This window comes from Anolis carolinensis, chromosome 1 (genome assembly GCF_035594765.1).
Source record: "Anolis carolinensis isolate JA03-04 chromosome 1, rAnoCar3.1.pri, whole genome shotgun sequence".
In the NCBI taxonomy this organism is placed as follows: domain Eukaryota; kingdom Metazoa; phylum Chordata; class Lepidosauria; order Squamata; family Dactyloidae; genus Anolis; species Anolis carolinensis.
Genome location: NC_085841.1, coordinates 248,566,877 through 248,590,911, shown reverse-complemented (window position 1 = coordinate 248,590,911; position 24,035 = coordinate 248,566,877). Strand labels below are relative to the sequence as shown.

At 37.2% G+C, this 24,035-nt stretch overlaps 1 protein-coding gene across 24 annotated transcripts in view; it reads left to right on the top strand.

Annotated features, from left to right (window-relative positions):
- clasp1 (cytoplasmic linker associated protein 1) overlaps window positions 1-24,035 on the top strand; it is a 232,682-nt gene that overhangs the window by 166,229 nt on the left and 42,418 nt on the right. For 14 of the 24 annotated variants that reach the window (XM_062967373.1, XM_062967374.1, XM_062967375.1 and 11 more), the window contains 10 exons: window positions 5,111-5,214; window positions 9,751-9,774; window positions 11,046-11,290; window positions 14,526-14,589; window positions 15,427-15,590; window positions 17,018-17,096; window positions 17,341-17,484; window positions 20,525-20,620; window positions 22,615-22,758; window positions 23,681-23,787. In XM_062967373.1, coding sequence (XP_062823443.1) covers window positions 5,111-5,214; window positions 9,751-9,774; window positions 11,046-11,290; window positions 14,526-14,589; window positions 15,427-15,590; window positions 17,018-17,096; window positions 17,341-17,484; window positions 20,525-20,620; window positions 22,615-22,758; window positions 23,681-23,787 — 1,171 coding nt within the window. The remainder of the gene's footprint in view (window positions 1-5,110; window positions 5,215-9,750; window positions 9,775-11,045; window positions 11,291-14,525; window positions 14,590-15,426; window positions 15,591-17,017; window positions 17,097-17,340; window positions 17,485-20,524; window positions 20,621-22,614; window positions 22,759-23,680; window positions 23,788-24,035) is intronic. The other 10 variants (XM_062967379.1, XM_062967388.1, XM_062967393.1 and 7 more) reach the window with 1 other exon arrangement.

The following is a 24,035-nucleotide window of genomic DNA, read 5'->3' as shown; positions in this document are numbered from 1 at the left end:
ATTCCAACCCAAGTAGCCCAGTCCCACCTGCACTAGCTATCAATCACTTCCCACTCTACTTCACTTCTTCACTCATCTTCCATTTCTTACCTTTGCATCTCTCTTTTTACTGCCAGAAATACAATGCCATTATAAACAGCTGGAAAACATCTTCTAAGACCCAGTTTAAATATGAAACTGGTTGTGTGTGTGCCTTTAAGTTGTCTGTTGACTTATGGCAGTCACATATATTTCATAGACTTTACTTAAGCAAGGAATACTCATAGGTGTATAAGATGGGAAACTGCCGTCTGAGTGTTAAACAATAATACCAATGTCTGTATTCTTAACCTTAGCATGTTAGGGCAGTATTTGATCAGACATACATCTCTAAAATGCTAAAGCTACTCATATAGATAGCAGGAGTTAATTTTAAAAGAACACATGATACTGTGAATGTGGAACTCTCCCTGTTAATTTTTAAAATGCACTCACTGAATTAAGTTTCTGATTACCCTAGATCGTAATAAGTATGAGAACATACATGACAATAAGCTGTCATGAAATCTTTGTCCTAGATAGACTGTAGGCTCTTTTATGTAATGCTAGTGTTCATCAGAAACACATCAATGAGCTTTGCAAATTGCTTCCTCCCATGACTGAATAGTATGGAAGCCACTGCAGTACCATAATGCTCAAAGGAAATTGTTTTCAAACTGCGAGGCAGTTCACCTCAGAAAGCTAAATTTAGCTGAGATGCATAATGCCACAAACTTCTCCAGTTCTAAAAAAACAGAGCAGGTTGTGAAGACCTTGAACAAGTCTGATCTTTATATTGGTACTGTATTCAGAGCAACATATTAGAGTCCCTGCTATAGTAATTTTTGGATGTGTGAGCTTTAGGTGTTCTTTGCCTGTTTAGTCACTTTGGGTTCTTCTGAAAGTTTTTGGAGACTTCTGTAGATCTCTCTCATTTCTGCATTAATCAGAGAAAGTCTTAATTTTTTGGAGACAGGAATGGGAAAGCACAGATCATGATTCAATACAGAACTGTATCATTTCATCACCTCTCATAGCTTCTGCCTATGTGCTAAAATGGATCATCAGTTGCATGCCAGACCATACATAATATGATTTAATTTTGTTATTCCCGCTGGGCACTTCAAAGACTTACAACTTGATTTATGTTGCCATTCTGATCATTCGCATCTTTGAAAAACTGTCTTCCCTTTCCTAATGCATTCGTAAATTTACTTGAAAAGAAATGACAGCCAGAGCAATTCTGGTCCTTTTGGTCACTCTTAATCATTTCAACTGGAGCTAGATTTTCACCCTTTACGAGATTATGTAAGTATTCCTTTTATTGGAATACTATGAATCTTTCGTTTATGGTAAAATAATTGTTCACTATCGTAGCAACAGAGATTTATTTTTAATGTGTCAAATCAAGATAGTGGTTGCTTCGATTATTTTTCCATATACATTTTCTGAAGCAAATTGAGTTGCCCATTCATTCTGGATCACTATTTTGTTTGTTCAGAATCAGCTGCTTTCACCCATCATTAAATTAGGTTACTTGTGGACCATTCTGAGGTCAATTTGTCATGCATGTATGTAAGGCCAGCTGCTTGATACAGTTACAGTAACTTACTGTGTGCCATGGGAAGGATAACATGCCCATGGGCAAACAAAATACTCCAAAAGTTGTTTTAGACTCCTCATTGCAACAACAACATAGTGACATTCTACATACATCTCTGTCTGTTGGAAGAAGACGTCCAAAAAGATAGCTTTAAGCCTTCCTACTGTCAAAGAAGGCAAGGGTCTCATGACAAGTTTTGGTCTAGTTGTGGTCACTTCTGCTCTTTCCCTTTGTCTGTTCCTTCACCTAGATAGAACTATCTCTGTTACTTTTTTCTTATTTTATCTGTTCAGCTTAGCCATGTAGACCACACTGTACAATGACACACCAGACTCAGCTATTGCGTTATGGAAACCAAATTCCTGCCTGTATGCAGTAAATACAGTGTGTTCACTTGCTAGAAGGAAACAGGATCTTGCATTTTACCTTCTCTTCTGTTTGTATACAATTGCACCTGTCCTCTTCTGTGCTTTTTGTGTTATCTGTAATTGACAGAGACATGAGGAAGAGCAAAAGGTCATCATAGTTAGATCAAAACTCCTGACCACATGATACCCGCTTTCCTGAGGTGGAAGGGGACCTAAACACATCTTTTTGGATATTTTCTTCACAATAGACAGGAAAGGAAAATTCACAGTTTGTTCCAATGCTTTACTGTTGTCTTCTTTTTAAAACTGATAAGGGTGAAAATCTGCTTTCAGTGAGACTGACCAATGCCATCGAAATGAGGCCAAGTCTATAGACATAAACAATGCACCTATCCAATAGTTTGTAGCTTCCCCAAATGCACCTGCTTAAATGGAACAGAGAACATTAACAAAGTGCTGCTTATACTTTTCAGATTGTACCAGATACTTAAAGGGTCTTTAAGATGCTGTGGTTGAATTATTCAAATCTACATAAAAATAGCATATGACTTGTTGCATTCTGTCTGTTGTCATCTTTCACTGAACATTTGACTTGGAGAAAAAGAGATATTTGAAGCAAGCATTGTTTTGTCCTGCTTCAACAGCTTGGTGCATTAAAAAGGGGGATGGTATCATGAACATTTTTATTTATTTTTAATCATCATCAATCCTTTACTTTTGGAAGCAACATATTATTTTTGAAAAATTGATTTTCGCATGTAACATATTTTTAGTTTTAGAAAATGTGCTTGTTGTAAATTGAAAATGTCTGATTTTGGTAAAATGTTTGAAAAAAGAAAATACTGTATGCAACATTGTCCTGATGCTTTGAAATTATTGGTTTTGCTGTCTTTCCATTTAACGATGATTCTTCTCTTTTGTCATAGTTGATATAAATTTGGTTTCCTTAATGTAAACCTAAGTGGAAGCATTGAAACTGAGTGCGATTATTGTCTGAATAAAATCTGCAAAACTTTAACAGCAGTTCATAGAATTGTCAAATGCAATTTCCCAGTCAACTTGTTCTATTTCTTAGTTGCTGTATCACTTGTTGAATTTATCATTTTAATCAATTTTGTTAAGTATTCACATGCATTCATTAACATTTAAAACTAATTTACCCTTAAATATTTGCAGTTTGCCATTTTTAACAGGGAAAAAACACCAATCTCACAGTAGTAAAGAATAGTTAATAATTCACTCATCCCATACTAACAAATAGTTATTAATAAATAATTCACTTACCACTTAGTATCAAAATAGTTGAAATGTACAACATTCAACAAATAATTGCCCTAATTTAGCAAAAGAGATCTGTGCAATGAAGCAGCATTCTCCAGATCTGTGGACAACATCCAGTATCCATGAAAGTGAATGTTGTTTCACAGGATGGGATTCTCACTCTCCCTAACCTTCAGAGTCCATTTTGGGGGATTGGGGGTGCAAAGAAGAGTGGGCACTGCTTCACCCCCACATTGTTGGTTGAAGCTGTTCCATTGGAAGGTCAAGATAATAGTGTAGCGCCTCAGAGAGTTATCAGTTTCATTATTCTGACTTGGTCCTGCTGAACTAGCTGATCAATTCTTTTGGTGTGTGTTGCTATATGTTACCTATAGTCAGTTGCAAATAAGTTGTCCACATTTAGAGCAGAATTAGGGCACACATTTCTATGGGAAAGTTACTTCTTTTTAAAAATTCAAATTCTGGTTGTTCCTTAAGCACTGTCCTGTGCTCCCCAGTCCTTCAGATTACCTGCTGTTAAGATACAAAAGCCAAATGGTCACTAAACCCACATCTAGATAATACATTTGAGAGTTAATTGGTGGGGAGAGATGGCAACTATAGAGAAAAAAGACTACATCCTTTGTTTTGAACAATTTTCTGGGACAACTGTATTTTCAGAGATTAGATTGAACAAATCTGCAATGAATAAACCAATCCATGCATGATATGTTGTTAAAAAACCCATGCTATTCCACAGTAGAAATGTGTATCCAAGACTTCATATTTTGAAAACTACAATTGATTATGTTAAAAAGTTAAAAATGGAAGGCTAATTCCAAATGTCCACATTTGTTAATATCAGATGTGGCAGCTTCTCTCATTCGTGGCCATGTCACAAGTGAATATTTTGTTGGTACCAAATAAGCTGCTGAAATTTAGTGAAAACTGTGGTAGCTTTCTTAGGTACTGGGTGGTGGGTGAGTATTTGCTAGTAGCACCATTGAGGCTGCCAGTCTTCAGGCCAAAGGGTCTTCAATTCCAGAAAAGTTGGGGGGGGGGGGGTAAAAATTGGGAGGAAGGATGCTTAATTTTTCTCTATCAGTGTAATTGGTTCTGGTGGTAGTAGTTGCAAGTTTTTTTTTCCCAGCTGTATTTTTTGGGTTTATTTTTAAAACTAAAAACCTCATGATAGTTTATAATCTATGTTGATTTGTAAAATCCTAACTCTGTACAAAAAGAAAGAGTTGCCCTCAAAATGTATTATGGACAAAAACTGGAGTCTTTATTCTATGAACTATCCGCCCTCCCCCTCCAGTCAGTTGCTAAAACTCTCTTATTTGTCTTGGGATTAGAAGTGGGTTCTGCTCCAGAGTGACTGGCAGGCCATTGTCAGAATAATTAGAACTATTCAGATGCAGGTTCTAAAATTATTCACAAAAATTAAAGACCGCAAAACTCCCCCTCCCCAACAAATTAATAAAATACTATTAGCAAGTTTTCCTTAAACTTTTAAATAGTACTAACATACTTTTCTTTCAAGAATTAGATCATTTAAATGTCATCATGAAAGAGATTAAAATCTGCTCCCCTTGCACCATCCTCAGTAGAAAAGTATAAAGTATGCCCAGTGCTGTGTTTAGCACCAGAGCTTTATAACAGAATATTGTGCTTTGATTTTCTGTTGTAATCCTAAAGTTCTCTCATCTTAGTAACCAACAAAAAGAGTGCCTAATAATAATTAAAGCCACGGAAAATCTCCCAGTCTTTGTCGATGAATTCCAAGCCAGCAGCCTTATTAATATTCCAAGGGACCATGAGCTCACTTAATTATGCCTTTTCAATATTGTCTTTTGTGCAGACCGGTTTGGGCTTGGACAGCCAGGCAGGTTGCCTGCCTCTATGAATGCGATGCGAGTTCTCAGTACAAGCACAGATCTGGAAGCAGCTGTGGCAGATGCACTGGTAAGAGGGAAAACACAAAATGCTACCAACTCCAGAAAGTCGCTTAAAGTTGCCTCCTGTACGTACATTCTCCTCTCTGTTTTTTCAGTGTTCCTTTTCAATCTGCCAATGTGGGTGATTCTGTGTAAATGTTTTTTGGGATTTCAGCATATGTATATGCATATAAAGGTTACTATACTTCAGAAGAGACAGATAATGAGAATTTTAGATCTGGAAAAAGGTCTTAAGGTACTTGTAATCTCACATATAGGTCAAGAGTTACAAGGTAGCCGTGTTTATACCTTTTTCTTACTGATTCGGATGTCTCACAGCCACTTAAGATAGCACACCTGTCTGCTTCATTGAATAATAGATTACTATGGTGTTTTTGTAAACTGACCCAGTTTTACCCAAGAATAAGATGTGAGGAGTATATAGTTTGTATTCCTATAACTTATATACCTCTGTATTGTGTGTATTTGTCTATGGGGTTATGTAGTCTCATAAACGTATTTGCTTTTATTATATTTCCATATTTGGAAAATTCTCTTTATTCCATTACAATACCCCAGAAAGGGTGGTGTAGAAATAAGTTCACACTCTAGTTGCTTCTTTTACATTAGAGTTATTTCCAGAGTGGTTGGATAAAAGTGAGCAAAAGGAATATCTGTATGTAATAACACAGCTCTGAGTGATTCGCAGAAGATCATCCAGGGTTTCTGATTCCCGGTTGTTCAACAATAACAGGAACAAAATGACTTCCCCTCATCCCCCTCCCTTGTCCTAAATTACAGCACTGAGATGAAGAAGATTCAGGGAAACCACAAATATATTTTGTAAAGAGCTCTGTTCATTTCTAATAAGTGGCTGAGTTTATAATATTTTCAATTCTAAATGAATATCTTTTGCACCAGGTTTTGTTTTGTGCATCTCAGCTTTTTAGTAACAAGTGAAGTAGATCCCACAAGCTAGAAGCTTGATTTTCCCATTACCCAAAGCATTCAGCACTATTCTCTTGCATTCTTGAAACTGTTTCTATCAAAAGGCAGTACATCTACTCAGAAGGCAAACACTATGCTTGTTAATGTTTCCTAGCTATTTCCTGTGTACCTTTTTCTATCAGCAGAAAGCAAAAGTGATTATGTAACTAGCCATGTTCACCTGTCACAACATAACACAGTTACAGTATCATAAAAATGGGAGGAAGGAATATAATTGATTTATTTCAGCATAAGATTTCATTCATATAATCTCTTTAAGATGCACCAATGGGGTACAATAGACAACCTAGGTGTTTTAATAGTTACATAGTTGTGGGAGTCTAGTCACACTATAATAAGAAAATTATAGATTGTGATTCAAATAATAGCTTAAAATGACATAGTTTTTCTAGCGGCTAGTTAAGGTGTGAAAGCAATAAATCTGCTTACACCAAACAGTTTACTTTGACTGATAGAATACTCTGAAGAGATTTTTTTTGTTAAATTGCCTTTGTGAGAACCTCTATATGGTAATATACCAAGAAAAAGTTACATCTGTCTATATCTATACTAATGGATTGAAATTTATAATTGTTCCAATTTATCTCTTTTAGTCTTCTTTTGTTTTGCTTTGCTTTTGTTTAAGAAATGTTACATGTAAGTCAAAGCTTGTATTTTTGAGAATGTTGAAATTCTCTGTAAATGGTTTTTGGATATTGCTGTTTCTAGTACCAGATTTCTCTCTGTTTATTCTCTTGCATAAAGAATGCCCTTTTTGTCCAATGTGGAGTGTAGAGGGGCATGGCTGACAGGCATATGTTGTACTGAACCTGAGATGCTACTAGATTCCACCAGCCCTGATTTCCTTTTTAAACTGTTGTCACTGTAACACACATATGACAATGGTTTTGAAGGCTAGAGTGGCAAAGTCAAATTTCTTCTAAGATATGACTGTCACCTCATCATTTGGAATCATAATTACTGAAAATTCAGGATGGGAGACAGCATTTGGAAGGCTTTAGTAATCACAGCCATGAGAATATGCAAGTGCTTCCTTCCCTTCTTCTACCTTCACTGTTCTCTATACCATATAAATTTGGAACTTGTGTGTATCTCCCAGCAAGGGATCCATGAATACTAAATGATTTGAAACTTCACATGATAAATCCCCAAAGAGCAAAAGCTACAAATGCACCTCTAGCATGGCTTTAGACTAGCGAAAGCAATCCTTTTGCCTTTCTGTTCTCTCTGTTTTTGCTATTAATTTCCCAAATTTCCCAAATAGAACTCCCATATCCTCATATCCAAATCTGAAAATCACACAAGGATATGATATTGCTGTTAAGATGATGAGAGGGTTGTTGCTCTGGAAGAGAGGAGATATATAACTAGATGAGAAGATGTTGTTCATCATCAGGCCAACTTGTGGTAATGATAGGATTATGCACATCCCCTGGAACAGGAAGATGGCCAAGACTATATAATTTACAAAATTATAGTAAAGGTAAAGGCTTTCCCTGATGTTAAATCTACTCATGTCTGATTCTGGGGGTTGATGGTCATCTCCATTTCTAAGCCGAAGAGCCGGCATTGTCCATAGATACCTCCAAGGTCGTGTGGCCGGCATGACTGCATGGTGCGCCGTTACCTTCCCGCCGGAGCAGTACCTATCAATCTACTCACATTTGCATGTTTTCGAACTGCTAGGTTGGCAGAAGCTGGGGCTAACAGCGGGCACTTATTCCGCTCCCCGGATTCGAACGTGCGACCTTTTGGTCCGCAAGTTCAGCCACTCTGTGCTTTAACACACTGTGCCACCGGGGGCCCCTTACAAAGTTATACAGATGATTTATTGGTAATCTTGTAAATGCAGAAACAAATCAGCATTTGGTCAAAGGCTCCACTGCCACTGAAGTTCTTAGTGAAATATGTTTGGCCGTAAGTGTACTATCTAAATCTATATTGTGTTTGGCTCCGAGATAAAGAATAGGGAGCTGTTTTTATTATTTTTTCCCTCAGGCTACATCAAAGTATATTCTTGATTGAAATGACTTAATAAAGTTGGAAAAGATGGAAACAATCTATTAAAATCTAAATTTTCTTGAACTCAGAGTGGTTAGATAAACAGAGATTTTGCTTGGACTAAGGGGAGCCTCTATGGCAATGTAACAGAGTAGTCAGTTTACCACTGTATGCATGCTTTGGGTTATAAATCCCATAAACTCTGTGCTCTTGCAGTTGTAGTCCAAAGCATATAGATTGTTTTAACAGCTTGCAGTCTCTAAGGAAACATCTATTAATAAATTTTCAATGCAATGGAATTAGGAAGAGCTTCAGTGTATCTCCTTTGATTTAGCGTTTCTTTACTATGTACATATAATTGTCAAAACTGTTGATGTGTCAACAGAATCTGTTGCTTCTCTGTGTTAGGATTAGAACAGATTCTTAATAGCATCTTGCTATCTTAACTTTCTTTTCTGGTTGCAATTATCAACATAGAGAATAATTGACTGTAAATTGCAGCAGACAAGATCCATCAAGAAAAAGGAGTAGTGCGGCTGGTGCCATTGTTTTGTCCAAAGATAATTTCAGGTTGTCATATCAATACAAATACAGATTTGTCCATATTTTTTATTAATTTGAAGAGTGACAGAGGAGTGGCCCTGCCAACTTTGGACTATGCAAGTGAATCATGAGGTGCAGCTTCCTTTTTAAGAAGTTAGTAATAAAGCAAATTCAGTCCAAAACAGCAAAAACTATTCCCAGAAACAGGGAGAGGCAGCCTTCTAATACTTAGAATATGCAGAGCAGCACCTTGATAATTTGACCCATTGAAACTCAGTGTGATGAGTATTCAGATCTAACTAATACTGCAGCAGGACAAAGAGTTTCCTAAAATCCATCTTAGGTGTCCTAATGAGACATCTGGAGAATTGTCTATGAAAAAGCCATTAAAGTACCAAGTGTGCAGTTCTCCAAGAATTCAGAAATTAGACTTTCTTAGCACTGCTACCTGAAATTCTTGAGTTACCAGTTGGACCTGAGCTCTTCTGACCACAAAACATCTGCTTTTCTTGGGTAGGTTTCTCTACATCTTCTTATCTCTTCAAGGGTATGATGGCACCCTCTGAATTGTACGACAGCTTGCATTCCCTTGGGTAATTGGCCATACTGGCCTAGGATGATGGGAATTGTAAAAAGAGAAAAGATGCTTGGAGATGTTGCTCTGGGTTGGGACTCCTTTAGGAGAGGTTTATAACAGTGTCAGTAGAGTATAAGGCATTGTTATATTAGCTTTAGTGCAGGCAATATGCCAACTCCACATTGCCAGCATAGGCATACTCTCCAAGAAAACTTGGCTTCTATTAAGCCAAGAGTCAAAGAGTAATCATTTTGATGCCGCACTCTGAAATTTGTTTAATTTTATGTTGCTTGAAGACAAATTGGCTGAATTTGTATTTTTAATTTGCAAAGGCACATTTGCTTGTACATTTTTGTTGCAAGAGCAATCCCTGCATAAGCTTCTGACATAATTCTCTATGCTTTTTCCCACCCTTCAATATTTTCCTGCATACAGCTGTTAGGAGACTCCAGGAGCAAGGTACCAATGCTGTTTTACTTTTTCTTTCTTTCTTTGGTTTACTTTCCAGTTTTTGCACTCCCTGTTTCAAAATTCTTATGGTGATGTAATTGTTTAATATGTTAGAATCCAAGTTCTATGAAATTACAGTCTTATTGGACATCAGAAATGCTACAATTTTCTTAACAAATTATGTGATTACTGCCTTAAGAAATCAAAATATTGACACAATAGAGCCAGATTTCTGTAAAGGATTATATTAATATAATTTCACAATCTAGAGGTGGTTTTTTGTGGTATGAATTACAGAGAGATAGCAAAATTGGAGGATATGAAAGATATGGAAATTGGACTTTAGCTGACAGCGAATACTCAAGAAATTTTAGCCATAGAAGAGAGTAAGAGCACTGTTCTAGACATTATACCTCAGTGCTCTCATCTCTTGAATCCCTGCCTGCCTGACAGTTGTTTCTAAATACTTTTTCTACCTATTTTTGAGCTCTTCTCTTCATGAAAAAAACTTGGATTCCAAAATAAGTTTGTTGTAAAATGTTCAATAAAAATGTGGTAAATATAAAATCTGGTATATTGAAGAAGTTTGGCACAGATGTGGAAAACACGGAGCCCTTAATGTAATAGCTCTTTGTTTCACAGATTACCATTTTAAGCTTTTTTGCTTTTAGTTCTATCCCATAAGATTAAAACTATAGGATGTAGCACCTATTTTTCTGAATCCACTACCATCCGTCCAAGACTTAGTATGTTTTGGCCTTGGCTATGTCCAAAGAATTCCACAGTTTCTATTATCAGTGGCCTCTGGGTCAAGCAATGAGTATCTCTTTTCATATTATCAGTGGCCTCTGGGTCAAGCAATGAGTATCTCTTTTCATAGTAGTGGCACTAGGTTCCCTCCTCAGATCACAGGACACTGACAGTTCTTCCAGTGCTGGTTATTAGAGCAGTGGTTCTCAATCTGTGGGTCCCCAGATGTTTTGGCCTTCAACTCCCACAAATCCTAACAGCTGGTAAACTGGCTGGGATATCTGGGAGTTGTAGGCCAAAATACCTGGGGACCCACAAGTTGAGAACCACTGTATTAGAGGCTTTCAGCTCATGTTGTGATCCTCAAGGTTCTCTGTGCCTTGCTTTTCCATATGCCACTGATGAGATGCAGTTTACAGTAATTGCATTCTGTTCCTATTGTAATTACCCAGCCTTTGTGGGGTAGTGGTAACAGAAATATAACTCTGCAAAGCCTATTAATTTCCCTTCCCATCCATCCACTTCACCAGAAAAAGCCAGTGAGACGAAGGTATGAGCCATACGGGATGTATTCTGATGATGACGCAAACAGTGATGCATCGAGTGCTTGCTCAGAGCGTTCCTATGGTTCCCGCAATGGAGGCATCCCCCATTATTTGCGGCAGACAGAGGATGTGGCCGAGGTCTTAAATCACTGTGCTAGTTCCAACTGGTCTGAAAGGAAAGAAGGACTGATAGGCCTGCAGAATTTACTAAAGAGCCAACGGACACTGAGGTAAGTGCTTAAACAGATCTATATATATAAAAGAGTGATGGCATCACGGCAATTCACAAAACAACAAAAGTACAGGCCCCCCAACCTCAAAATTTGACAACACAACCCATCATCCACGCCTCAAGGTTGATACAACAAAAAGAAAAGAAAAATAAAGTCCTAATTAGAGGGAGAGGAATAATTGCTTTTATCCAATTGCTGCCAGTTTCGAGGGCTAATCTCTGCCCACTTGGTTGCCTAGCAACCAAGGGACAGCCAGGTTTCAGTTAGGGGACAGGCAGATTTAGGCCTCACTTAGACTTCTTCCACAGATTATCTAATTTGCACTGGATTATATGGCAGTGTAGACTCAAGGCCCTTCCACACAGCTATATAACCCATTTATAATCTTATATTATCTGCTTTGCACTGGATTATCTTGACTCCGCACTACCATATAATCCACTTCAGTGTGCATTTTATACAGCTGTGAAGAAGGGGCCTCATATAATCCAGTTCTGAGCAGATAATATAAGATTAGAAATATACAGTAGAGTCTCACTTATCCAACGTAAACAGGCCAGCAGGATAAGTGAATATGTTGGATAATAAGAAAGGATTCAGGAAAGGCCAATTAAACATCAAATTAGGTAATCGTTATACAAATTAAGCACCAAAACATCATATTATACAACAAATTTGACAGAAAAAGTAGTTCCATGCACAGTAATGCTATGTAGTATTTACAGTAGAGTCTCACTTATCCAACACTCGCTTATCCAACGTTCTGGATTATCCAACGCATTTTTGTAGTCAATGCTTTCAATATATCGTGATATTTTGGTGCTAAATTCATAAATACAGTAATTACTATATAGCATTACTGTGTACTGAACTACTTTTTCTGACAAATTTGTTGTCTAACATGATGTTTTGGTGCTTAATTTGTAAAATCATAACTTAATTTGATGTTTAATAGGGTTATCTTTAATTCCTCATTATCCAACATATTCGCTTATCCAACGTTCTGCCGGCCCATTTATGTTGGATAAGTGAGACTCTACTGTACTGTATTTACAAATTTACCACTAAAATATCACAATGAATTTAAAACACTGACTACAAAAACATTGATTATGAAAAGGCAGACTGCGTTGGATAATCCAGAACACTGTATAAGCGAATGTTGGATAAGTGAGATTCTTCTTTAATATGAAATAATTACTGGGATAGAATAATGCAGAACAATATAATCTCTAAAACCAGGACAGTAAATAAACAGGGGAATTCCACACAGGAGACAATCAGGGCCAGCTAACACCTCCCAACAAAGTATTCCCATCATCAAAGTCTGGCAAATCCTGTTTTCTCAGGGCCACAGACAGTAGAAGCACATAAAATATCGCAAACAACACCACTCTGAAAACAAGGGAATTCCAGACAGGAAACAATCAGGGCCAGCTAACACCTCCCAACAAAGTATTCCCATCATCAAAGTCTGGAAAATCCTCTGTTTTCTCAGGGCCACAGACAGTAGAAGCACATAAAATATCGCAAACAACACCACTCTGAAAACAAGGGAATTCCAGACAGGAAACAATCAGGGCCAGCTAACACCTCCCAACAAAAAATTCACTCAGGGAGGAAACAGCCAGGCTTTAAAGCTCCAAGGCCATTACATGCTAATCATTTTCCCTAATTGCAGCATTCATACTTGCCTCCAACAAACAAAAAAAACCAATCAGAAATATTGTATATTCACAACCTTTAGGAAATAATATCCCCTGATGGCGCAGCGTGTTAAAGCGCTGAGCTGGTGAACTTCTGGACCGAAAGGCCACAGGTTTGAATTGGGGGAGCGGAGAGAGCCCCCACTGTTAGCCCCAGCTTCTGCCAACCCAGAAGTTCAAAAACATGCAAATGTGAGTGCATCAATAGGTACTGCTCCGGCGGGAAGGTAACGCCGCTCCATGCAGTCATCCCACATGACTTTGGAGGAGTCTACGGACAACGCCGGCTCTTCGGCTTAGAAATGGAGATGAGCACCAACCTCCAGAGTAAGACACGACTGGACTTAATGTCAGGGGAAAACCTTTACCCTTTACCTTAACTACCACCAATTCCTCAATACTTTATTTCCCATACCACCAGACTTCGCCACAGCAATGCGTGGCCGGGCACAGCTAGTACTGTATATGAGACTCTTCTTTGGTACCTCAGTCCTGGTGCAGCTGAAGTACAAATTAAGGAAGCAAACTATGGCACATTTCTCGATGATCAGGGTATCTTCCAGATGTTGGAAGTAATTCCTGTCAGTACTCAAAATGATGGGGGGGGGGGGGGGGTGTTAAGGAATTGTTCAAAAGCCACATTTTTGAATTCTTTACATAGGTGTAACACTGAAGGGAGTAACATTCATTAATGAGAACAACATTTATGTTGAATTTATTAATGTAAAACATTTATTTGTTAACTCTCAGGCCACCAGCGTCCAAGGAGTTGATGTGAAATAGATATAAAACATTTTACTATGATAAAATCTCTTTAATATAGTTTAAAATGACAAATAAGTTAAACTGCCTATAACTCTCCTTAGTTTGTGTGACTTTAGATTTTTGTAGGCATTTTATGTTGCCCTCAGCAACAGAGAAGGAGAGTAAGGCCAAAGGATCTTTGGGAATGGGGGGGGGGGGGGCGGGGAGAGAAATTTGACATTTCAACGTCTTAAATCTTTTTTTTTTTCAATTTTTGATCTTGAGCTGCTTTACAAATAATGTCCTAAAATGTATTCCTAGGCTATAGCTTAACATAGAATCAAAGTTGGAAGAGGCCACGTGGGCCATCTAGACCAACCCTTTGCCATGCAGGAAAAGTCCAAAGTCCTCCTAACAGATGGCCATCCAGCCTCTGCTTAAAAGCCTTCAAGGAAGGAGCTTCCACCATATTCCGAGGCAGAGAATTCCATTGCCGAATAGCTCTTTCTGTCAGGAAGTTATTCCTAATTATCAAGTGGAGTCCATTCCTGTAACTTGAACCCATTGTTCCAAGTCCAATAGACTCTGAGTCAGTGAAATTTACCTACATGTTGACTCATCATTTCACATTGATTTAATGTATTGTAGTTGGGATTAACCAACAAAAGTCCAGTTTATAACTTTTGATGTTATTCGTGATATTAGTATCAAGGATTTCCTTTTATTTTTCAGATGCTCTCTGTCAGATCTTAAATACTTTCTTTAATTGTTTTGTGTTTCAGTCGAGTTGAATTGAAAAGGCTGTGTGAGATCTTCACACGCATGTTTGCAGACCCCCACAGCAAGGTAACATCATAAGAATATCTTTTAAGACAAATGTTGTATTTTGTGAAGAAAATATATTCTTAAGCATTTCATTATGTAGATCAACCTAGTTTTCAAAACCAAAGTTATCTCAATCCATTTGTGGATTTGTTATATATTGAGATAGATTTGACTTCTGGGATTGAGCAACCAAATGAGGGGGAAAATGCAACAAATATTCATGTGGTATCTCAAAGACTTACACTTTCATTATAGCATGTGCTTGTGGATTACATCCCACCACATCAGGTGCATGAAGTTGAAATTATGGTATAAATAATTAATTCCACTTCTTTAAAGAACACAGTATTTGAGCACAATACTAAACAGCTTTTAGACTTTACAAACTATGAACAATATTTGGATACGTTTTGAAAGCAAGTGCTGTAAATGTGGAATAATATCTGGAGCAGAGCATTTCATCGTGAAATAAGATGGGTTATTTCAGTGGGTGTCTTTGTGGTCTTAGCCTGCTCTGTGACAATTTTTTTCTGTGAGAAATCTGGATGTTAGAAAAAAAAACTGCCTTACAGTAGTTTACTTTGATTCTCTATATATCTGTGTACTAATGAATGGTTTGTTTTGTTGCATGCCCTGTTTTGCGGTGGAATTCACAACAGAGAGTAAGTGTATTCTCCTTCCTCCTCACCCCATCTCCCAATCTCACTTTTGTATGTTTAAAATGGCATATCTTAAAGGGTTTTTACAGTGCTCCCATTGGTGTTAGCCATTTCTCACTTAAAACAGTTTTGGTCTTTTTATTGAAAGTAAAATGTTCTTACACCATTGTTGTTTTCTTGCTCTCCTTACCATTTACAGGTTTTTAGTATGTTTCTTGAAACCCTGGTAGATTTTATCATTATTCACAAGGATGATTTGCAAGATTGGCTCTTTGTCCTTTTGACCCAGTTACTCAAGAAGATGGGTGCTGACTTGCTGGGATCAGTGCAAGCAAAAGTGCAGAAAGCTCTGGATGTGACAAGGTAGTGTGTTGGCAAATGACAGTGGATACCTATGAATCTTCCTGCATGCCAATTTCTTCTCTTCTTAGAAAGAGAAGATATAGTGGTTTAAGTATCTTTCCTCAACATATACTCCCCAGATATGCTGTGCTACAATTCACCTATAGTCAACATGAGATATTCCTTGGTGTGTTATGTGCAGTGCATTGGGAAACTACCTGTTTTTAAAAGACTGCTCTAAACTGTACATAGCATTTGAGGAATAGTCTACTTGATGCAAGTGTGTCTACTCCCTTGCTTTTTATGCAATAATATAGATGCATTCGGGGAAAAATACAGGGCTTGATTTATTACAATCGCTACAGTCCAGAATTAGTTATGGTTTTTGTTGTTGGCTTATTTCATTAAAAATTAAACCATGATATGCAAGTTTCTTACTTCCTCACAGCTATACATGTGGAATGGCCACTTTTTGTTTGTTAATAAATCATGGAGTCCTGACTGAATATGAAATCACTGCAGAGGCTTGAGGTGTAATCTAGCCAAAGCCTTTGATTTTGTATTAACCGTTTTTTAGCAGTCACTAACTGGGGGTTTATGCTTAGATTAAACAGTGTATAAGGCACTAATGTGTCCAGTCTCTTCACTTTTTGCAGAGGGTTTGCAAAATTTCATGAGCATTATTTGTAGCAGTGCTCTAAGGACAGCCCATTACTTCTATGCATATAAGAGCAGGTATTTGGGTTTGGTTGTATTTTGTTCTCCCACTACTAGGCTGTGGCTTGCATCGGCTGCATATCTTACTTTTTGTCATTCTAAATCAAGATATTGCAAGGAAAGAAGTCTGAATGAAACAGAAAAAAATGGGTGGAGTCCAATTTCTTTATCAAGGATCATCTTTGAACTACAGGCAGTTCCCAAGTTACAAACATCTGACTTACAAACAACTTATAGTTAAGAACAGGGGTGAGACAACAGGCAGTGAAAGAAATCTACCTCTAGGAAGGGAAATTCACCCCTGAAAGAGTTGTCATTGGGAACTGAAGTTTTATCACCAATCCTTGTTTCCACAAAGACACAGTTTTCAAAATCCAATCTTTACAGGGTCAAATGTGAGATGAAATCTTCTGAATGGGAGCACAGACAGCAAAACAAACACCACAGGTGTTAACACTTTCTAATGCTATCCAAAGCTAGAGCATATATTTTATTTTCATATACATTGAAAAAATATACCTGTTGTTATTTACAAACAAATTCAACTTAAGAACGAACCTACAGAACCTATCTTGTTCATAACTTGGGAACTGCCAGTGTCTATATTCTTAATCAAGCACAAAAATGTAACGTTGATTAAACAGTCAATCTGTGTTTTGGCTTCTGCCTATATCTTGCAGGGGGTAATAGAATGTGTTGTCATGCTTTCCTCTCTGTTATTTCCATTCTAGGGATTCCTTTCCTTTTGATCAGCAATTTAATATTTTGATGAGATTTATTGTAGATCAAACTCAAACACCAAACCTTAAGGTAGGTAATGTCTTTGTATTTCATTATAAAGTGTTTACCTTTAAGAGCAAAGTGATCCTAATATTTGACAACAAAAAAGTTGGGAATGTTGTTATGTTATTCAGTGGATATATTTTAAAGGCTTTCAGAAAATCTAGTTTTTTGTAGTTCATAAATGATACCTAAGGTGTGAGCAGAAAAGAATTTTGAGCTTTATGGATTGGGATCATATTTTTTATTTATAGAAGTGTTCTACTCTCTGTAGGTCAAAGTAGCAATCCTGAAGTACATTGAATCATTGGCCAGACAGATGGACCCTACGGATTTTGTAAACTCCAGTGAAGCAAAACTTGCAGTTTCCAGGATTATTACCTGGACAACAGAACCAAAGAGCTCAGATGTGAGAAAGGTGAGTGAAAATGATGTGAAGAAATGATGGTGGAGGTTTAGTTTAAACAATTACAATAATTGTGAAATAGAACACAGAGAAATATACTGACATGAAGCCATAATTTGCTTTTGTGAAATCTAGTTACCCATCAGAATATTGTTGTTAGCAGATCACTGAAAAGACACTTTTCATGGATTTACCCCTCTACCTGCAAATAACATTGAAAGGAACTTTCTGAAAGAGAAAAGACAATTGCCAAAAAAGCTGCCTTCCCCCTTTTTTAGCTGAAATTCACGAATAGCCTTCAAAATCACAGGACTGCATTCCCTGTTTTATTTGGACTGAAGCAACATTTAAGAGAAGTCTATTCAGGTGAATGCTTCTCCTGGCAGAAAGAAATAGCCAACGCTACCCTAGAATTGTTGAAAGCCCGTATCTGAATTTATCACATCAGATAAATTTGTATTTTGTCTTCGAAGCATAACTGGTTGGGCATCAGTGAGGCATTAACATCTTTGTGCTTTGCCAACTAATAGATGGCTAAATTAGTGCTTTATTCAGAAAACAGTATCATTTGGATACATGGTTCAGTAATACAGGAATTCATGCTTCTGGTTTGTTTGATTTGTTTGAAAGTGTTCTAATTCCAGGGTGTTTTACAGCATATTAATTTTAAACAGAACAAGCAATATTAGGAATCAGAGCAGCATGAAGACAGACCTAGCAGTTGGAAGAGACCTTCACAAAAGTACAATATGTCCAAGAACTGAGGGAATAAAAGAAAAATATCTGGTCTCCAAAATATAACTAGTTAAGTGAACTTCCCAAGAGAGAGTATCAAGAATACCAGGTCCATTTTCATCCCTTTTCTGTCTCTAACAGTGGTGCCCTCAAAAGACAACCTCAGTTTCTCCTCTTCATCTTAGCTGTTCAGTACACAACTTGTTAGTTTATTTTGAAAAGCTAAACTTGTTCAACAAGTTCATAGAGAAATAATATTAGTATCATAAAACCACACAAGAAATGGTTTGAAATTACTTTCAAGGAGCTAATACCTTTCTGTAAACATGTAATTTGTATTATTGCAATGTTGGTTTTACTCTGAAAAATGGTATTCTGTGTTTTCTCTTCCTTCGTCCTTTGCCATTTATGCAGCAGAACTCAAGGCTTTCTTTGCTTTCTGTACAGATAGAGTCGTTCAGTAGAGCAGTGTCCAGAGTGTGCATCCTGCATGTACAACATACTTGCTATTGAAATGTGTCACAAATGACACTTTAAAATTCAGATCAGTCAGCTCTAAAGAGATCTCAGCTTTGCTGTCCCTTGCTATTCACAAAGTAAGAGTAATACCATCTTGGCAAATGTTGAAAGCAAAGTTCAGATATGGAGAGAAAATCAATCTGTAAGTGCTGGAAAAGACACAGACTACCAAGAATGTGGAAACTAGCAAGAGGGAGCCAATGAGAAGGAATTTCTCAGCCATCCCTACTGTGTCTATTGTAGTATGATTTATGAATGATCTTCTGCCATCAATAAAGTTAGCAATGTGTGCTTTTTGTGCCGTATTAAGTTAAACCAGGTAATAAAGAGTTCCATAAGGATCTCATCAAACCATAGAACTAAGCAACAAAATGGCTGATTCAGTGTGAATCAGATAGGTTTTCATGAATATGCAGAGGAGGAGACGACACTACTTTCAAGGAAAGTAATCTTGAGGATTGCTGTAGGAAGCTCATTGAAAAAGCCAACTTGATTTGGCAGATTATTGGATTCAATAAAGACTCAAACATTCAGGTTTTCTGATTAGACAATTATGATGTGGGGTCACAGACTCTTTCCATGTTTCTCCTTCTCTCATATGGAAATTCCTCAACTGTTCTTGTGGAACAAATGACTACAATACGTTATAATGCCCATTAGCCAAAAATGCATTAGGTGGAACTATAATTTAATTACCAAAAACAGAGTTGCTTAACCCATATTTAACTTATAACAGTGATGAATTATTATTAAATAATAAATCAATAAATAGTGCATAGTATTCTAAATGTGAAGCCTAGGTGGATCTGCAAAAGATTCAGATATTCCTTGAAAATTCATTTGTGGGTGAAGATGTTTTAGAATGGCAATCCAGTCTGTTAACACTATTGCACTAAACCTATCCAATCAACATTGAGATTGGTTGCTTTGCTTTTGCTGTTGCCTTGCTGCTTCAGGCTACAGTCTTGTGCATATTGACCTGGGAGTAGGCCTCACTTGAAAATCATAGGACCTCTGAGAATATAAACTTATTTTTGATTTTTAGAATTGTACAATTAGACATATGGAAACAATTTATATTAATGTGACTTTTGCTCAATTCAGAAAATTTCTGAGTAAAGTGACTTGAGGGACACTAAAAATAATGTTTTTTTCTTTTCCCAATAATAAAAAGTCAAATAGTGTTCATCAGTGGGTATTCATGGAGAAAAATATAAAATCTGAGAGTACTATTGAGTGGCCTACTGGTACAGTAGAGTCTCACTTATCCAACATAAACGGGCCAGCAGAACGTTGGATAAGCGAATATGTTGGATAATAAGGAGAGATTAAGAAAAAGCCTATTAAACATCAAAATAGGTTATGATTTTACAAATTAAGCACCAAAACATCATGTTATACAACAAATTTGACAGAAAAAGTAGTTCATTACACATTAATGCTATGTAGTAATTACTGTATTTACGAATTTAGCGCCAAAATATCACGATATATTGAAAACATTGACTACAAAAATGCATTGGATAATCCAGAACGTTGGATAAGTGAGTGTTGGATAAGTGAGACTCTGCTGTAATTGCATAATTTGAATAATATTGAATGGCACTCAAGAGTCGCTGAGATCCCAGGCATAATCAGAGTGACAATTTTGTGTCATTGTTTTCAAAGTGAAGAATTACCACCTGCTTTGAAAATACAGCTCTGGCAACAACATATACTTGCTCTTTTATATTGGTCATTACAAATTGTCTGCTTGCTTCTGCTAAACAATGTTCCCTTTCCTATTTGTTGAACTCAGACCATGCATAGTTGGGTAGGTGAGGATATGCCCGCTAGACCAACAACAGCTTCGTCAGGTCCTGGTGAAGGAAACCTGGAAGAGAAATGTAAACAGGTAGACTAAAAATAGTGTGCACTAATCATAAGACATTGCTCTGCTTGCAGTCTAGAGTTCTAATCTAGTATAGATCTAAGGAAAGGAGTGAACTGGGAAGGCTTGATAGAAAATACAGTGGTGACTCTGTGTGTGCATGTGTGAGTGTATGAATCTCCTTTTGCTCTAGCATTTGAATTAGGTTAAGTGAGACTACTACAGTCCAAAGAGAGAGTCTGCAAGTAAGTTGCAATACCAGATGAATTAATAAAATGACTGAAAAATCCCATTCCAGAAGTGGGATGTGGTTCATCTGCATTCAAGTTAGCTCAGCACAACTTCTCTGGAAGACAAAGGGCAGAGGGAATTTTGTCCATACGGTACAGACAAATAACCCAGGTTGTTCCCAAGTGTTTATGCCCTTCTTTTCTGGTCTTGAAAAATGACATGTGCACTCAAATCATCTCCCTAAGGAATGTTAGTTTTAGAGAGATATAATATTCCCAGGGAAAATGAATGTGAATTAGGAAGCAATAGAAGCTATTGCAGTCTAAGAGAGGCGAAAGAGAGTCAAAGAATGGAGGGTTCACACCTTGAACCAAATGGCCCGATTTTGAATCAAACCAACTGGGCACTTGAGAAGTGGTGCTGGATGTTTTGAATTTGGCTGTTGTTTTCCCCTGTTTGTACCACTGATGTGCATGTAGGTTTTCTTAACTGAACTAAAGTTAGAACGCAAGGGTGTGCATGATTTTTCTAAGTGCTCCATTTAGTTTGGCATGATTCCCTGGTTTTATTTTACTCACCACTGTTCTTTTCTTGGATCTTTGACTTGTGATAATATTTTCAGTTCAGAGAATGTGCACTTTGATTAATGTTCTACAGTTATGCAGAATAAGATGGACAGGAGTATCTTGTCTTGAATATTCCCTACACAGCTGGAAGATGTTCTGCTTAGAGGAAAGAGGGACCAGTTAGGATTTTGCATCCAAGAGAAACAAGCTCTGCTTCCTTGAAGAGGAAAAGGTCATAGTTCAAACACTGAGTCTTGACAGTTTCCCCATATCCAGTTGCTGAAAATTTGACTTCATTGGTATATGTAAACAAGAAAAGAGATGGCACTTTAATGGTGATGTTAGCTATGGGTTACTTTTCCCAGAGAAAAATCCACTGTCTGCCTACAAGAGTACCATCTAGACCACGTTTGCTAAATTCATCAATGCTTGGAGATGTTTTGCACACCTGAAAGTCTACTTAAGGATGACTAGTGGTTAAAATATCAAAATAAGGGAAATATTTATGATTGCAGTCCTGTGAGATCAGACTAAGGAGGAAGTCTTCTTTCACTTTGTGGGACTGTCTTCTGAATATGCACTCTTAGACTGCACAACATGTATTGGAATCTGTAAAACCAGGGATTATTATTTAAGAAAGATGATATATTTGGACTTGAGCAGTAAAGTGCATGACAAATGCAATTCCATTGAATTGTGAACTGTAGGATGCAGGTCTGCAGTTCAGCTGGTTAAAGGCCTGAAAGGGGCTTACCAAAGAGTTTTTTTGAAGGGGTGCAACAATGAACAGACAATTTCTAAGGAATAATCCATTGTATTTTATAAAGCTGCTACACATTTTTTTAATAAATTCTTGTAATTGTGGCAAGATTTCTCTATAATACCGGACCTTTATGGGAAGTAGATAGATAGATGAACTTTCTTATTTTCTTATATAATATAATGCAATATATAGCAGGGACACTAAGCATTTCATTGATTTTTGACTGCAATACTTGCAATATATCCAATGGACTGATTCCAGAGGTGTTTTATCGTTAAATATTTGGAATGTACAATACTCTTCAAATCCAATTGAATCCTGTGGCAAACACTATTAATGGCTCTGTATTGCATTCTGAGTTCTTCTTGGTACTTGGTAAGACACTTCCCCAATAATACTTAACTGGATGTTAAAAAATAGCCCTGTTGCTGACTGGCTGTTTGTCTTTTTCTTCCTAGGCTGCACAAATAGTCCTAATTTCTCTGTTTGAACTGAATACTCCTGAGTTTACTATGTTACTTGGTGCCTTGCCAAAAACATTCCAGGATGGTGCTACCCGGCTACTACACAACCACCTCAAGAACTCCAGTAACACTAGCGTGGTGAGACTATCAGCAGCTTTTCCTTCAAAACAAAAACCTGTGATCATAAATTGCTGTACTAGTTACTGATGTGTGCAGTCACATCTGTTCTAAAATATGCAGCTTTATTGGGTAGCACCAAGATTGCTTTTTAGCAGTTCAGTTGCCACTATTATAAATAGGTGCAAGTGTCAGTTTTTGGCTGAGCATTAGAAGTCAAAGTCCTATTTTGTTCAAGGTGAAATCCAAGCCAAAGAAGAATTGCAAGATTACTTAAATTCTTATCAATGAAATACTCTTTTTCCATTTAAGCCCAGACCAGGAGTAATGGCAGCACATTAGTCTAGCTTCAAGGACAAGGAAAAAGATCTCATTATCTGTCATCCCTCTGCCTCCACAGCCTGGTGTGTTGCATGTCAGTCTTCTAAGACAAAGTCTTGTGAAAAGGGGGTTAGTGACAGCCTTTCCTTCTAGCATGCAACTAGTATTCCACAGAGGAGGAAGGGAGAGCACCCCCTGCCCCTTTGCAGTTGTTTCTACTACCCTTGGTGGAATAGGATAAGGTGAATTTAAATGGCAAAGGTTGGGAGAAATGAGAGGGCTGGAATTGGAGAAAAGAAGCAAGTGAGCAACTGGCTTGGAGGATAAGCTAGTTTTTGTTCTTGGATTGCCATTTCTGTTGTTTCTAAACTCTTCACATACACCAAGATCTTACCTATGTTTATTTAAAAAACTGGCAATTTCTTTAAGCCATTGATATTTAAGCTGTAACTGAGATGCTTCACAGACACATTCTTAATAAAAATGGACTTGGAGTAAGTCATACAATGTAAAAGGTGTAAATGATATATGGAAACTTTTCTTCCATACTTTTTATTTTTCTCTCTTCTTCCTGTGAAACGTCATTTGTTCCCTTCTCTTCTCTTGCTTGACTATCTAATAGGGTTCCCCTAGCAATACCGTTGGCCGAACTCCTTCACGTCATCCCAGCAGCAGAACCAGCCCCTTAACTTCACCTACCAACTGTTCTCATGGAGGACTATCTCCAAGGTAATGTAGTTTAATTAAAAGATTGCCATAAAATATGTTTGTTTAGAATGTATTAGTATCTTATACATTTCCTTAGATGTGAAAGTTGAACAGAAAATAAAGCTCATCTATACTACAGTATAATGCTAAGCTGTCCTTGTTGGTGGCACAAAATACTAGATCTCTGTTTTTAAGCCCATGTCTAAAAAAACAGGATAGCATGTATATCGTTGAATTGCAGGTGTATATATGTAAACACTTAAACGTGT